Source organism: Ammospiza caudacuta, chromosome 3 (assembly GCF_027887145.1).
Source record: "Ammospiza caudacuta isolate bAmmCau1 chromosome 3, bAmmCau1.pri, whole genome shotgun sequence".
Taxonomy (NCBI): domain Eukaryota; kingdom Metazoa; phylum Chordata; class Aves; order Passeriformes; family Passerellidae; genus Ammospiza; species Ammospiza caudacuta.
In genome coordinates this window covers 71652497-71666386 of record NC_080595.1, presented here as the reverse complement: position 1 = coordinate 71666386, position 13890 = coordinate 71652497, and the positions used below count along the sequence as shown (strand labels likewise).

The following is a 13890-nucleotide window of genomic DNA, read 5'->3' as shown; positions in this document are numbered from 1 at the left end:
TTTGGGTTTTTCTCTCTGGTTTTCATAGCGTTGTAGAATTTAGGTTGTTAAAGACCTCTAAGATCAACCAAATCCAACTGTTAACCCAACGCTGCCAAGCACCACTGTACAGGGATGGTGACCCTGGACAGCCTGTTCCAATGTCTGACTATCCTCTCGGAGAAGAAATTTTTTAAATAAATACCCAATCTAAACCAGCCAGAGATCAAATTGAGGCGATTTCCTCTTGTCCTATTGTTTCTTATTTTGGAGACTGACCCCCACCTCAATATAGCCTCCTTTCAGGGAGTCACAGAGAGCATTAAGGGCAGCCCTGAGCCTCCTTTTCTCCAGGGTAAACACCCCCAGCTCCCTCAGCTGCTCTTCACAGGACTTGTTCTCCAGAGCCTTCACCAGCTTCACTGCCCTTCTCTGGACTCGCACCAGCCCCTCAATGTCCTTCTTGTAGTGAGTGGCCCAAAACTGAACACAGGATTAGAGGTGTGGCCTTACCAGTGCTGAGTACAGAGGGACAGCCTGGTGGTGCTGGCCACATTGTTTCTGACAGAGGTCAGGATGCCATTGGCCTTCTTGGCCACCTGGGCACACACACTGCCTCATGTTCAGCTGCTGTGGACCAGCACCCCAGGTCCTCTTCCTCTGGGCAGTTTTCCAGCCATTCTTCCTGCAGCCCTGCATGGGGTTGTTGGGCGCCAAGGGCAAAACTGGCCTCAGCACATTGACCCAGCCTGTCCAGATCCCTTTCTAGAGCCTTATTACCCTCCAGCAGAGCAACACTCCCTCCCAACTCGGAGTTGTCTGCAAACCGACTAAAGGAGCACTGGATCCCGTTGCCCAGATCATCAGTAAGACACAAACCAGGACTGGCCTCTTGTTTGTTGCCCATGCTGAGCGCACTGGTGCAGATGCACCTCAGCTGGGCTATTGATGCTACCACCATTTTTTAGGCAGGGGGACAAGCCCTAATCCCTCTCAGGGACCATTCTCAGGTGCATCTGTGGTTCCTAACACATCAATAATCCTTTTGCCTTTGCTCCCATGTGGATCTCCAGCCCTTACCTCCACTGAGACAGCAGACTAAGGACTTTGCTAGGACACTGTTTCTCAGCCACTGGTGTGATGCTCCCCGGTTTATCTCTAGTGAGCCTGATCTTATTCCTTTCACCCTCCAAATCAAGTTTAAAGCTCTCTCAATGAGCCTTGCTGACTCCTGTGCAAAAACCAGCAAGTTCTCCAAACATCTGACTAGTTATCTGAAATGCCTGTGACCACCTCTTGTTAGATTTTGTTTAGTCTACTAAGAAATGTTAGAGATGGCTTAATACAATAAACAAAAATACTTTAAAAAAGTTATTGTAAAAGTCAATGAGAGATTTGAACATGGAAAAATGAAATATCTGAAATCTGTTCTTATTATTCCATTTTAACATGTTTTTCAGCTATGGGGGAGTATCTTCATAAAGAGTAGTGACTCTTCCGTGTGAAAAAAAAATTATTTGAGGTGACTGGGATTTGTTGCAAGTGCCATTTTTTTTTGGTCTAGAAAGTTTCAATGGAAACAGAACATACGTGCACAGAAGGGAAGAGAAAAGAACAGTCAGGATAGAAAATGCAGCATGCTTCTGTTGCTCACTCCCACTCACAGACATCTGAGAAAATGACACGCAGAACAGTCTTTGTGGGCTGCAATCATGACAGTTTAAGCATATCTATGCTGGCAGTATGCCAGTCCCACACTCCCTGTCCCTAACTGTGCATTTCTCTTCCCTTGCTCCAACAGTGGTATTTTCTAATAGTATGGTGAACCAGATCAGGGAGCTAAACTGGCAAATACCTGCTGAATATTGCCATGGTTCTGCTGATGGTGCCTGCCAGCCTGCTCCCCTTTCCCCCCAAATACAGGGTCATTACCAGAAAGACCAACAAGAACCTGATTTGAGTCAAGAGATGACACAGGCAATTGCAGTCTAAGAAAAAAAGGTGGCTAAAGTTTTTTAATAGCATTGAATTGTTAAGGAAACTGCAGCTTCAGACACTCCCGTATCTTGCTGGCTTATGATAACAGAAGAGTTGTAACACATGACAGAGCATCTGACTCTCATTTCAGGTGCTGCTCAGGTCTCACATGTTGCCATGAAAGCAGTTCAGTTAGCCCAGTCACTCACAATCTGGGCAAGGAAAGCTTTTGGTATTACTGGAGACTGCTGGGCTCCCAAACAAAGTACACATCTTGCTCTGCTCCCTTTTCTCTCTGATGCTGGTATCAAAATAATAGAACCACAAACATCTTGCATGACATGTATTTAATAAAGCCAGAGCCCCTCTTGTCTTAGTGTAAAATCTCACCCAGAGGTCTGCTGCACCAGAAATGTCACTTAGAACATACTCAATGCTGCTTTGTCTGCTCTGAAAGAAACTAATCTCATATTTCTAAAACATGGTTAATTATATTTCTTAATGTTTTAGAAAGCACTCATTTTCAGTCTCATGTAAGTGTGAACAATACCAGCTCAAAGGGAAAGCTTAGTGCTCCTGAAGGCAGTAGAAGATATTCACTGGTGTGATTACATTTGGGGAACTCTATTTTTAACACCTATTTTTAACCTCTGAGACTAGGCAATTCCAAAGCAGCAATAATAGATTGCATGGTATTCTTTATGTTTCAATTTCATGTTTATTCATGTTAACAGCCTTCTGTGACCTATGAAAATACATATGGACTGAGAAGTTACCAAATAACTAGAACATTTTGTAAAAACTATTTTGGTTTTGTGAATTATAAGGAGAATGAAGTCTTACCTGGGAGCCTCTTGTTAATACATGTAAGAACTGAATGCCAAAAACTCTTGCCATTTCACTTGTTCTGTCAATCAAATCCAGTTTGTCTAACAAGAGGAGATTCCCACGAACCCGGCTAACATAATGATCAACCATTTTCCATCTGTCAGAGTGAACACCTCGTTACAAACAATCAGAAGACTGCTGCTCTTTCAACTAAGACAAATTATTTTTATGGTAACTTGTAACAAAACAGCAAATAAAATTTTCCTCTAGAACACTTTCATACAATTCTTTCAAAAGTGTGGCATATGTAAATATACACTTAGGTATTCTAAAGACATACACACCTTGTGTTACAGCAAGCTACTGTTAAGCACCTTGCAATGACTCAATATATCCTGTTTTCCTCACTGCCCCAAAGAATTACCAAAACAGACACAACTACCCTCTCATCACTTTACATGTTTTTTAACTGGACCTTTGTGGAAACATCCTTCTGTATTAAGAATGCCTACCACAGCTGAACATAAATTCATAATTTCAGTATAAATCATGTTTCCACTTACCTACAGAAACCTTTACAGAAATTTTATGTATGTCACAAACAACGTGCAGATCAGTATACAGTTTCATAAATTGTTCATATCACATAATACCAAATTGCTTCAAAAAGAGTGAAGCTGAATGTGATACATGTCACATGAAGGTATTTTTAAGCAGCTATAGCTACTGTCTTAACATTTTGTGCACTGTTTTGTAATACTTTTAAGCCTGCTTGACATGCACTTGAAGTAAAACAGAAGCCTGGCAGTTCATTAAAAGCCCTTCTAATGAATAGCATATACAAAATAGAACAAAGACATTATAGAACTTCAAAACAGTATACATCTATTCAGGTATGTTGAAAATGTAACTGAAAATATTTCACTGTAATATTGAGGGTATAACTATACAACAGAATATCCAAGTAAATAAGCTCATGTTGCTGTATATACACTGCTCTAGTACCTAAGCTAAATTGATTATTTCTTCCTATTGTGGCTTTATCTTACACCTATCCAATGTTAAGAATCTGGCCTTAAAAACAGCAAACAAAATGAATTAATAGATCATTACCTGTAGACATCTGCCTTACTGTCAAACCAATCAGACAGAACTCGGAACGTAAATAAAGGAAAACGATGATGAAGAACATGAAAGCCCACATTTTCAAAAGTGTAATTTGTTAGATTCACCTAGGAAAGCACAGTGGACATGTCAAGATGCATGATAGCTCTCATAATTGAAAAATCTCTACTTCTCAAAAACTGCAAGAACTAGATTTATTAACTTTTTGTTAATATTTTGTTAAAAAAGTTAGTCTTTATTCTTAGAAATCCCTAACTATTTACAAGTCAGGAAAAAGCATCCCTTATCAATTGAAAAGAATATGCAGAATTAAGTAGTTCATAAAGATCAGGTCTGAACTTGGTCAGAACAAGATTTGTAAAGACTGGGCTATTTGAGTATTAAATGGAAAGTTATAAATGGAACAAAAAAAAAATCCAAACCAAGAAACAAACAAACAAACAAAAAAAAACCCCAAAAAAACCCTGACAGTTTAAAATATGCTCAAGTACTTATTGTACTAAAAGCACCATACTAGACAAATTCCTAAAACAAGTAAGTTGTTCTCAAAACCCACAAATTACTGAAAAGGAGTATCATTAAGAAACATTAATGAAAAATAAAGACTTCAGGTCTTTACAGTTTAGAGATACACAAAATCTATTCTCAGAAACTGACAAACCACTCCATTTGAAAAGGTGTCTAAAGAAAAAAATTGTAGAAGTTACACAAGTTACATGAAACTTCCAACTAAGTCTGCAATAATTAGAAAACTCAGTAAATCAAAGCATTAGCCTTTTAAAAAATTTACCTCATGTCTCATCATTCTCCATATATTCAAGACAATTCGCCCAACAATATTTATTTCACTCATTGTATCCGCTCCATATTCATCCAGCTCAGTGGCAAATCTGTTCTCTTTATTTTCATCTAAAGACATTAAAGGAGAATCTATTTAGACAAGTTATAAGACAGTCAAGACCAGATCAAACCATCCCTCTTCCAATTTGTGCTCTCCAGAAAAGTAAGAATTCATAAAGATTACTGCTGTTTCCACAAAATTATTTATTTACTAGTCATCCACACAATCTTTACATGAACCCCCCCCCACATTTTTCTGCTCTTGCCCTTTACAGAGAACTCTTACTTTGGTTTCACTGAAATAGTGTCCAAGGCAATATATTCTCCATAGTGAATATATTGGTTATGCAATGCTGAATGTTCCTTGAGCTGCACATGCAGTAGTGCACAACATAAAAAATATAATTAAGAAAAAAGTAATTTCTGCTCTAAGGAGTTTATAACTCCAGGCTTCACTTGCAACGATCTTACACAGATTGAACCAGGTCATGGGAGAGAAAATTCAGTCTCTTTCATACAGTATAAGCAAACCCACAGCTGTGGGAGTAAGTAGAAATAACTTCTGCATAGCACAGGGAGAAGGAAATAGGAAGGAACCAATGCAGATACAGAAGCAGCACTCTAAATCTTTCTGTGAGACAGCAGTGTCTAAAGTAGAGAAATATATCCTCTTTCGCCATCCTTGATTTTTGTCATGCTTTGGAATACTGCAGCACAAGAGAAGGCAGTCTTTTTGGTATGCCTTTCTTTAAACCATCTTTTTCCCAGCCATTTTAGGTCTACAGTTTTGGTGTTTTGTCCAGAGTTTACAAAGATGTTTTTTAAAATGTACCACACAGACTAAAATCCATTATGAAAACATACTGATCCTCAGGCCTATTAGTTTAACAGGAGAGAAATCACTTCAAGGCAATTTACTCACAATTCTAAATCCATACCCATTTTTTAACTGCTGGTTGCTTTGTATTCTACCAGCACTCATTTATCAGGTACAGCACAGTCTGTACAGTACCCTGATAATAAAGAGCAGAACATTTTGGACACAGAGTGTAGAAGTGTGGATACACACTGCTTTGCAATAATGATCAGAACTGAACAATTAGATCCTCAGACAGTCATGAAGCACATTTACCCTTCATGACAGAAGTAAAAATTGCCTGAAATGCTGCAGAATAGTTGTGAAACAACATAACACAGACTAATTTTGTATGTTGATCTTTAAATGTGTCCCATATAAATGAAAATATGGTTAAAAAAACCTATTTGTCATTTACTGGCCCTATTAGTAAATCCCAGATCCTTGACAAAATTTAGCAGACCTTTTGTACACTTCATTAAAATGCATACTATCTTTTTAACCTCCTTATTGTTTCAGATTTTTAAGGAGAAAAGCCAGCAATTTATCTTCCTGTGTTTGGACGGAAAAAAATGCCCCACCAAGTAGCAACATTTTTTCTTGTGCTTTTCTTCATTTCTACATGCTGGATCTCCTGTGAAAGTGAGGAACTTGCCTTTCTTCCCTTCCTTTTTTTTTTTACTGGAAGTAGAAACTATTGGTTAGTTCTACTTTCTTCAGTGTCATCCCAGTTCTCTTTTGATTTGTTTAGGGGATTTCCTATATTAATTTTGCTTCATGTCTTGCTGGTAAAAAACAGGCAGCAAAGTATACTGTGATCACAAGGAGACCCACTGTCTGATGAACTCTGCCTGTGATGAGCACCACCATATTACAAAAAACCTGCGCTACTTTACAACTGGTGTGGGAAATGTGTCACCAGAACCATGTAAGCCTCTTTGGGAACTATGCTGGTAAGAAGCAGAACAGGACATTCCTCCTATTTTTCGAGTGCATGAGATGAAATAAAAAGAAGTCTCCTCTCATCCTCTCTTACCCACTCCCTAACTTTGAGCTGTGATGCAAAGGAGGAACCAGGAGGGCACACAAAAAATGCCACCACGCACAGGCATAGTATGCACTTCTCTTGTGATGATGTGTCCTATGACTTATGAATCGTTCACTTGTAAAGGGCAGAGGCAGCATCAGACTCAGCCAATAAAGCAAAACCAGAGAGAAGCCCAGCTTTCTTTTTGTTAAGTTGAAATCACAGGAAAGGAAAAGTCCCTTCCATCTCTATTGCAACAAGAGGTAAGAGAAGCATACTTCTTGAAGGAGCAGTTCCTGTTCTGAAAATACAGCATGTGAAGAAGGGAGGGAAATGTGAAGCACAGGGGTTGGAAAAGCAAGAGGAAGACAGATGGGGTCAAAATCATGGACAAGGAGGCCAAAAAGCAACAGAGAACACAACAACTTGCACGTATATGGTCATGCATGCAAGACATTTATGGCATGACATTTCTGGGAAGAGCTCATCAGTGTAAACATTTTCTCATCTTTCTGCTGCAATTCTGTCAAAACAAACCAAACACTTACCTTAAAATAACAGCAGTTCTTAGAAACATTTTTAAGTGTTATGTATTCCACTTATGAGTATGCATCTAGCAGCTGGCACAGGAACACCTGCACTACAAACACCAGGGCTGTGCAGATCATGCCTGGGCTCTGCATGCTCACTTGAACTTCATGTACAAAAATGTTACGGGCTACAATCCTGATTTCCTTCACTAGAACTGAACCCATGTTGTGTGGGGCTTCATGGTTGTAGAGAAGGAAACCTGACTGTGAAATACATGGGGACATTACCATTAGGAACCATACAGTTCCCTTTCTTCTTTGAGGACCCATTCATGTGTATCCCAAAATCATTAACTTGAGGAAGAGCTTATGTCAGGAAGATGGGTACTATTAACAGCTTTGCTCATTGTTTGGTTCTGTATCAAATACAGTGCAGACAGAGTAGTCCTGCAAGACACCAACTGTGACTCAGCCTTTGAGAGCAACAGCAGAGACACATGTCCCAAACTGAAGAGATTGTTCAGCCATACTTCTACAGTGGAACAGCAAATCTTTGTGATTATTGGTGGCTTTAAGAAACCTTTGACTACAACACTTACTGCTCCTCTTAATACAGACATTGCACATCTTTAGATGTAATGGGTCAAGAACTTTTCTGAACATCCTTCAGTACCTTTGAAGACTGTACCCAGAGGTATTATATTGCAACTAGTGTATCATCTCAATTTGAGCCATCAGGGAAACTGAATAACAAGGTTCATGCAATCTGCTGTTATTCCTGAAGAATAAATTTGACAGCTTTGTCCTGAAGAAAGAAACTTAGGGGCACTGACAGCCTGTTCATATTTAAACTATCACATGATCCTGTTTTCATATATGAAGTATTTAAAAATTTACCAAAGTTCAATTGTCAACAACATTTAACTGAAGATGCAATTTTTTTTCTTGTGTTTTCTTGTCTCTGGGAGGACTCTATAACTCAGTTCTTTTCCAGATACATCATAAGTATTGAAAGCATCAAGAGTATACAAATATTCAAGCCTCAAAGAAGGACTGTGTGAACACAGTGCTGCTAAAACAACATATTCTCCTGGCCTGGCACACAGGACAACTACATAAAAGATGATTCCTGTGCTGGGTATGCTCAAAGATTAAAGTAGCCCAGTATTATGTTCTGTCATGTACTCAAAGGCAGGTGCTTCAAGATGGGGGAAGCAGCTGCTGATACTCTCCCTAAAACTCTTCCAGCTTCCAATCATTTTCAGCTTCCTGGGCCAGACATTATTTTCACATATATCATAGCTCCAAATGGATTCTTCTTGCAAGAATTTATCTCCTTTTAAAGCAATGTACACTATAAGCATTTGTACTATCTCATGACCAGGAACTAAAGAGTTCAGCAATGCTGAGACTAAAAATTAACTTCTATTCTGTAGCTGCCACTTGCTAGCTTCACTTGATTTCCAGTTCTTGCATTGGAAATAACCATGAAAACCCAATCTCTATTTCCCTTTACATCCCTCAATATTTCACAGGCTTTTACTGTTCCTACACTGTTTTGTCTCTTCTGGAATACCAAATTACTAAATTATTAGACACATCTGGATAACCCTTCTCATTTTTACCAGTTCCCTAATATCCACTTTGATGGGAAGAAGGTTATGAGGAGGCTACAACCTTGGTATTTGAAGTACAAGCACACTACAGATTTTTACATTTTTTACATATACATTCATTGCTTTATATTTTCCTTGCTCTGTAATTCCTAACATTTGCTTTTGCAACCATTACAAAGCAACAGGCTCAAGTTTTTATTAGAACAATCACAGTAATGGACTTCTTATTTCATAGCAATTTAATTTCTGTACAGATGCTTTTTTCTGTACAGCTGGCAAAACCAGCTTTTTTAACTGTTTTGATCTTTAAAGTCTCCCTCATCCACATCCCCCTGATGACTGCAAAGAGCCAGAACAAATTATTGAGACACTTTTTCATTTTATAAAGTTATCCTGACTCTTCTCAGGTACGACAGAACATTTATTTAGCTGTTCACTAACTCCATTCTTCAGAATGATGGCTTCTATTGATTGACTAAGTATAGGCACTATGCTTACCATTCTCATCCAAGTTTTCCTGCCAGTCTAAACAGACTTTTTTCTGAATGCTGGAGGAAAGCATCAGCACTTGGACCCAATAAAACTTGCCCAAAGTACAAGAATGGTCATTGAAAGTGAGGATTTTATTACAAAGCTGTCCAGGACAATTGCTGCTCAGGAGCATTTTTATGTTCTTGTATTACATCCAGAGAAATCACAAATGATGATTATGGTAGGTACTCTGAATGGCTGGAGCCAAGGAAAGCAAAAGAAGGTTTGGTAGCAGAAGCACCTCTAAGAACTGAAACTTAACCCACAACTATAGAATATAAGTCCAGGTTCATGAACACAGGACACACACACAGAAGTGGAATATGCCACAAATTTGAAAATTCAGAAAACACCAGGGGTATGTGTGATTATACTACTAACAACACAGGAGCAAGAACAAAAAAAAGTCTTTCTGAAGGAATACTCTGCATTTATTTTTTAAATTTGTTCATAGATTTCAACTTGCTTCTACTGGAACTGAACTGAAGCCCTAAACAAATAACATACCTGGCACACGAGAAATCATCTGGCATAAATCAACATTCAGTGCTGCAGCCCTCTGTAAGAGATATCCCCAGGAATGCATCTGGACTTCATAGCCTAGCAAAATGTCTGGGTCATATCTAGAGAGGTAGGGGGAGAAGAAAACATGAGCTTCATATAATTCACAAAAATATTTTCCATGAACAAAGTATAAACAGGATTTCATTCAAATTATGTTGAGTTTAAAAAAGGCGCAGTCATAATCGGTTTCTATGAAAGCAGCATCTGGACTAGGAGACAATATTCAAAGCAGGCAATCTTTTAGGGTTTATAATAACATTCAATGGCAAAAACATTTAGAAAGGATATTTTCACTGGAATTTTTTTTCTTGGTCTTTACAAATAAAGAACAAAACTGAGGTCTCATGAGGTTTTATTGATGGCATCAGGAAGTATCAAGCATTAGCTGAAACTTAGCAGCATGAGACAGATGTGCAGTGAATTATAGCCATGCCTATGGAAGAGAATTTGCCAGTAGGTTAACTGGAATGTTTACTGATAGTATTGTGTCACACATAGTGCAGTATAACTCTGAGTAATCAGAGGGAACTTCAGGTCCTAAATGATCACCCCTTATTGTGAGTTACAATTTGTAGTTGAGTGAGAGCTGTCTAAACTGAAACAGAGAAAAGCAACTGTATCTACCAGTTCTCCTTAAATACCTTTTTCTAGATAGCCTTCTTTCTAGACGACACACAAGAAAAACTTATCTTATGCCGTATCTCTTTCCAGCTGGAAAATCTAACTGGCTCAGGTATGATAATAAAGTCAGAATTGACTTCTGACACAATCACTTCCAGTCAGGCTCAAAGTAAACCTCACTTGACCGGACAAAAAGTGTGGCTTTAAAGACAAAGCACAGGCAGGAGTTAGCTCAGAGGAGCCAGTATCACCTAACTTTTGAGCAGGCACTATTAAAGCCCCAAGTCATGATCTGGTGATTTGGTCAACAGCCTAAGAATGATTTTGTTGGGCAGAAAGAGACCGGACAAAGTAACATAAGATATCTGTTATTTTTACAGCAAGGAAACAAAGGAAGTTTCAGTGGGATGAATAGCCGCTTCCTGGTTAGACTGAATGATTTTTAAAGTATTTTCCAACCTTGATGCAGCAGGCACTACTCAATACAACTGAATGACATCAAGGCAGCTGTGAGGAGGTAGAGGATGGATGATGGGCTGAGGATCCTGTACACCACAGTCTATGCCCAACTCTACAACAGGGTACAGGCTTGTAGACCTTAGTTTATGGAGAGAGTGGGCAGGGGCCTTGGATTACTAACAGGAACTCTGTACTCCTTGCATCCATGAACACATTAAAAAAATACAAACATTTCTTGACTGTTGAATACAGAACACCCTTTCCCTGAATACTCAGTTAGTTGTATCACAGACATTACAAATGAAGCTTCAGACTTTATCAGGAAAGTGTCTTCCTTGCTTATGTGTCCTAGCCAAAGGCAATGACAACTCACTTTGAGTTGATACTAATTACTTGGAGAATAGCTCCAAAAAACAGTTTCTCCACACTTCTGCCATGGACACTGACCTTCTATGAAAAATAGTTGAATGCTGCTACTCATCATGGCTGTCTCTTTATTAAAATTTGGGCTTTTGGTCAGAAGTTGCAAAAATCCCCTTTATCACCTACTTCTACTTGTAAGGGAATGGTTTTGATACAATTTTTACCTAAAGCAGGGGGTTCTAAAGCAAGTTTTTGATTTCTGCCATTCTACAGAAAGTAAAAGAACTAGCAGTTTGAATTTGGGGGATATCTTGCTATCTGCTGTTCATGTCAAAAGAAGAATTATTTGGTTTTGGAGGTGGAAATTTACTGCTTCCAGGAGTGGAAGCAGTAAATTTACTCAATATGGAAACCTATTCTACCAATGGTACAACCCCAAAGCTACTTGGAACAATTTATGGACAAATGACTCAAACTAGCCTGCAGTTCGTTCCAGCAGCAGAACCAGTGACAAAAAGAGTTAGGACTGCTGGCTGCTCTGCTCAACATACAATGATTGTGAAATGATGCTCAAAATTATTAATAGCTCAATTTCAGCTTTGAAATTAAAAGGAATTATGCCATGTTTTATACAGGCATAGAATAAACATTATAAAAATTAACATATTTTCAAATTAATTATTGTAATAACTAAACTTTCCTGGTCCTAGCATATGGCAAATCAGTACTGATTAATTAAAATTAGGGAAGTAGTCATTTGTTATCATATTTGAAAACTGGCATCACATAATTCAAAATGGAGAATACTTGTAGATTTTACACAAGACAAGGCATTATGCAGATGGGGTCTATGATAGATGCAAATGTGAATCAGAAACTCGTGAAGAACTGCTTAAGAAAACATAAACCAATATTCATTATGCCAGAAATTTGCTTTCTCTTATAAGCCTATTCTGAACAGAAATAAGAACTGTTTGGAAGCAGCAAGTTGGTGAAGTTTGTCCTTCATCAACTGATGAAAGATAGTTGCTTTGGGTTGTAACTTGCCCAAAGAGGGCATTACCTTTCTTACTTCCTACTTAAACAAAATTAGTGGGCTATTATATTACTACTGCAACTGAATATATTTTATCAATTCTGGAGGTAATTTTCCCATTACCTTTTAACCTAGTGAACAAAATGTCCTCTGTAATCCATCTGCATATAATCTCAAGAACTGTTTCTCTAGTATCCTTCAGATTTGAAGGTGTTTTTATAGGACAAGACATAAAAGCTCTTTAGTTTATGATGTTTTCAGATACATGCTTTTTCTTCTAGAAATAAATTGTGTCTAACTGAAGTATCACATATTTTAACACAATTCTATGTAAATCCACATCCAGATTGGAAAGCTTATTAATCGAAATATTTTTTTAAAACTCAGTCTTGCTCATCCAGGCCATTAGGGATCACCTGTAATTGCACATTACTGACTTACAGGCTATCACTTTACAGCACATTACTTTGCTTTTCCATCCCAACTAGATACCACCCATGTATTAAGGGGAGTGTCTAATGTCAGCTAATTTTGGCATCTCAAGTTTTCTAAACTGGTCTCTATTGTCATTGAACAAAAAGGCCTCTTCAGGTGAACCATTCTTTGTATTTTAGTCATCTCTTGCAGACCAAGATCCTATTCTGTTGAACTCTTCTGGTGAGGAAAGCTAATTAGACACTGATTGTGAAGTACAGATGTTTAAGTTTCAGTCAGATTACTTATACAAAGCTATCTAAATGGAAAATCAAGGTAGAGTAGCTAGCAAATGGTGAGATCAAATCTTACTGTGAATTTCCTGTAATCACAGTCCTTTAATGTCAGTTGGTACATATTTAAAACTTGGATCCAAGTGGTATCCTTCTAAAAGCATGAAAACCAATAAACATACTACTGGCAACTCAGTAGTTGCTCAGATACTGCAGTAAGTTACACATATATGTATTTTGTATGTACCTCTGTATGCATTCCCAAGTGTATCTCAATTATCTCTGAAGGAAAAAACAAAGTAACATTAAACTGAAGAACTCCTTTCTACTAAGTAACACTTACAACCCCAAACTCCGGCACTACATACGCCTAAGATCTACCTTATGCAACAGGTTTAAGAGACCTATCAAATTTCTTGCACCTAGTAAGAGAGAATATTGTTTCCTGCCTCTATGTTGCTTGCTCATGAACTACATCCCAATTTATGCTGCAGAAATGCCCTCTCCTGCAGCCCAATCTCATGTACCAGTGGTACCAATGTACCAGTGGCACTTGCTGAGACTTCCTGTGGTATTCTATTTGCTAATAGAGAAGAAGAGATGTCTGGAGCTAAAAGAGTACATTATTCTGCATGGGAAGATGAACAGGCAAACCCAAAATTTAGCTGATGTGAGAGCTTAGCTGAAGTGTGACTCTCTCACTCACTTTCTCCTTTTCATGCGGCGCCACAAAGACAACAGGCTGTGAGCTAAGAGGACAAGTTTTATCTTTCATCCTCCTGTCTCACAATTTTTACAGTATACTATGAAACTGGTCTTCAACATCAATTC

At 38.3% G+C, this 13890-nt stretch overlaps 1 protein-coding gene across 1 annotated transcript in view; it reads right to left on the bottom strand.

The window, feature by feature from the left end:
* The window catches only part of REV3L (REV3 like, DNA directed polymerase zeta catalytic subunit), a 113083-nt gene that overhangs the window by 14863 nt on the left and 84330 nt on the right, over positions 1-13890 (bottom strand). The window contains exons 19-22 of the mRNA XM_058802076.1: positions 9817-9932; positions 4700-4818; positions 3898-4016; positions 2800-2941 (exon numbers count right to left, since the gene is read on the bottom strand). Coding sequence (XP_058658059.1) covers positions 2800-2941; positions 3898-4016; positions 4700-4818; positions 9817-9932 — 496 coding nt within the window. The remainder of the gene's footprint in view (positions 1-2799; positions 2942-3897; positions 4017-4699; positions 4819-9816; positions 9933-13890) is intronic.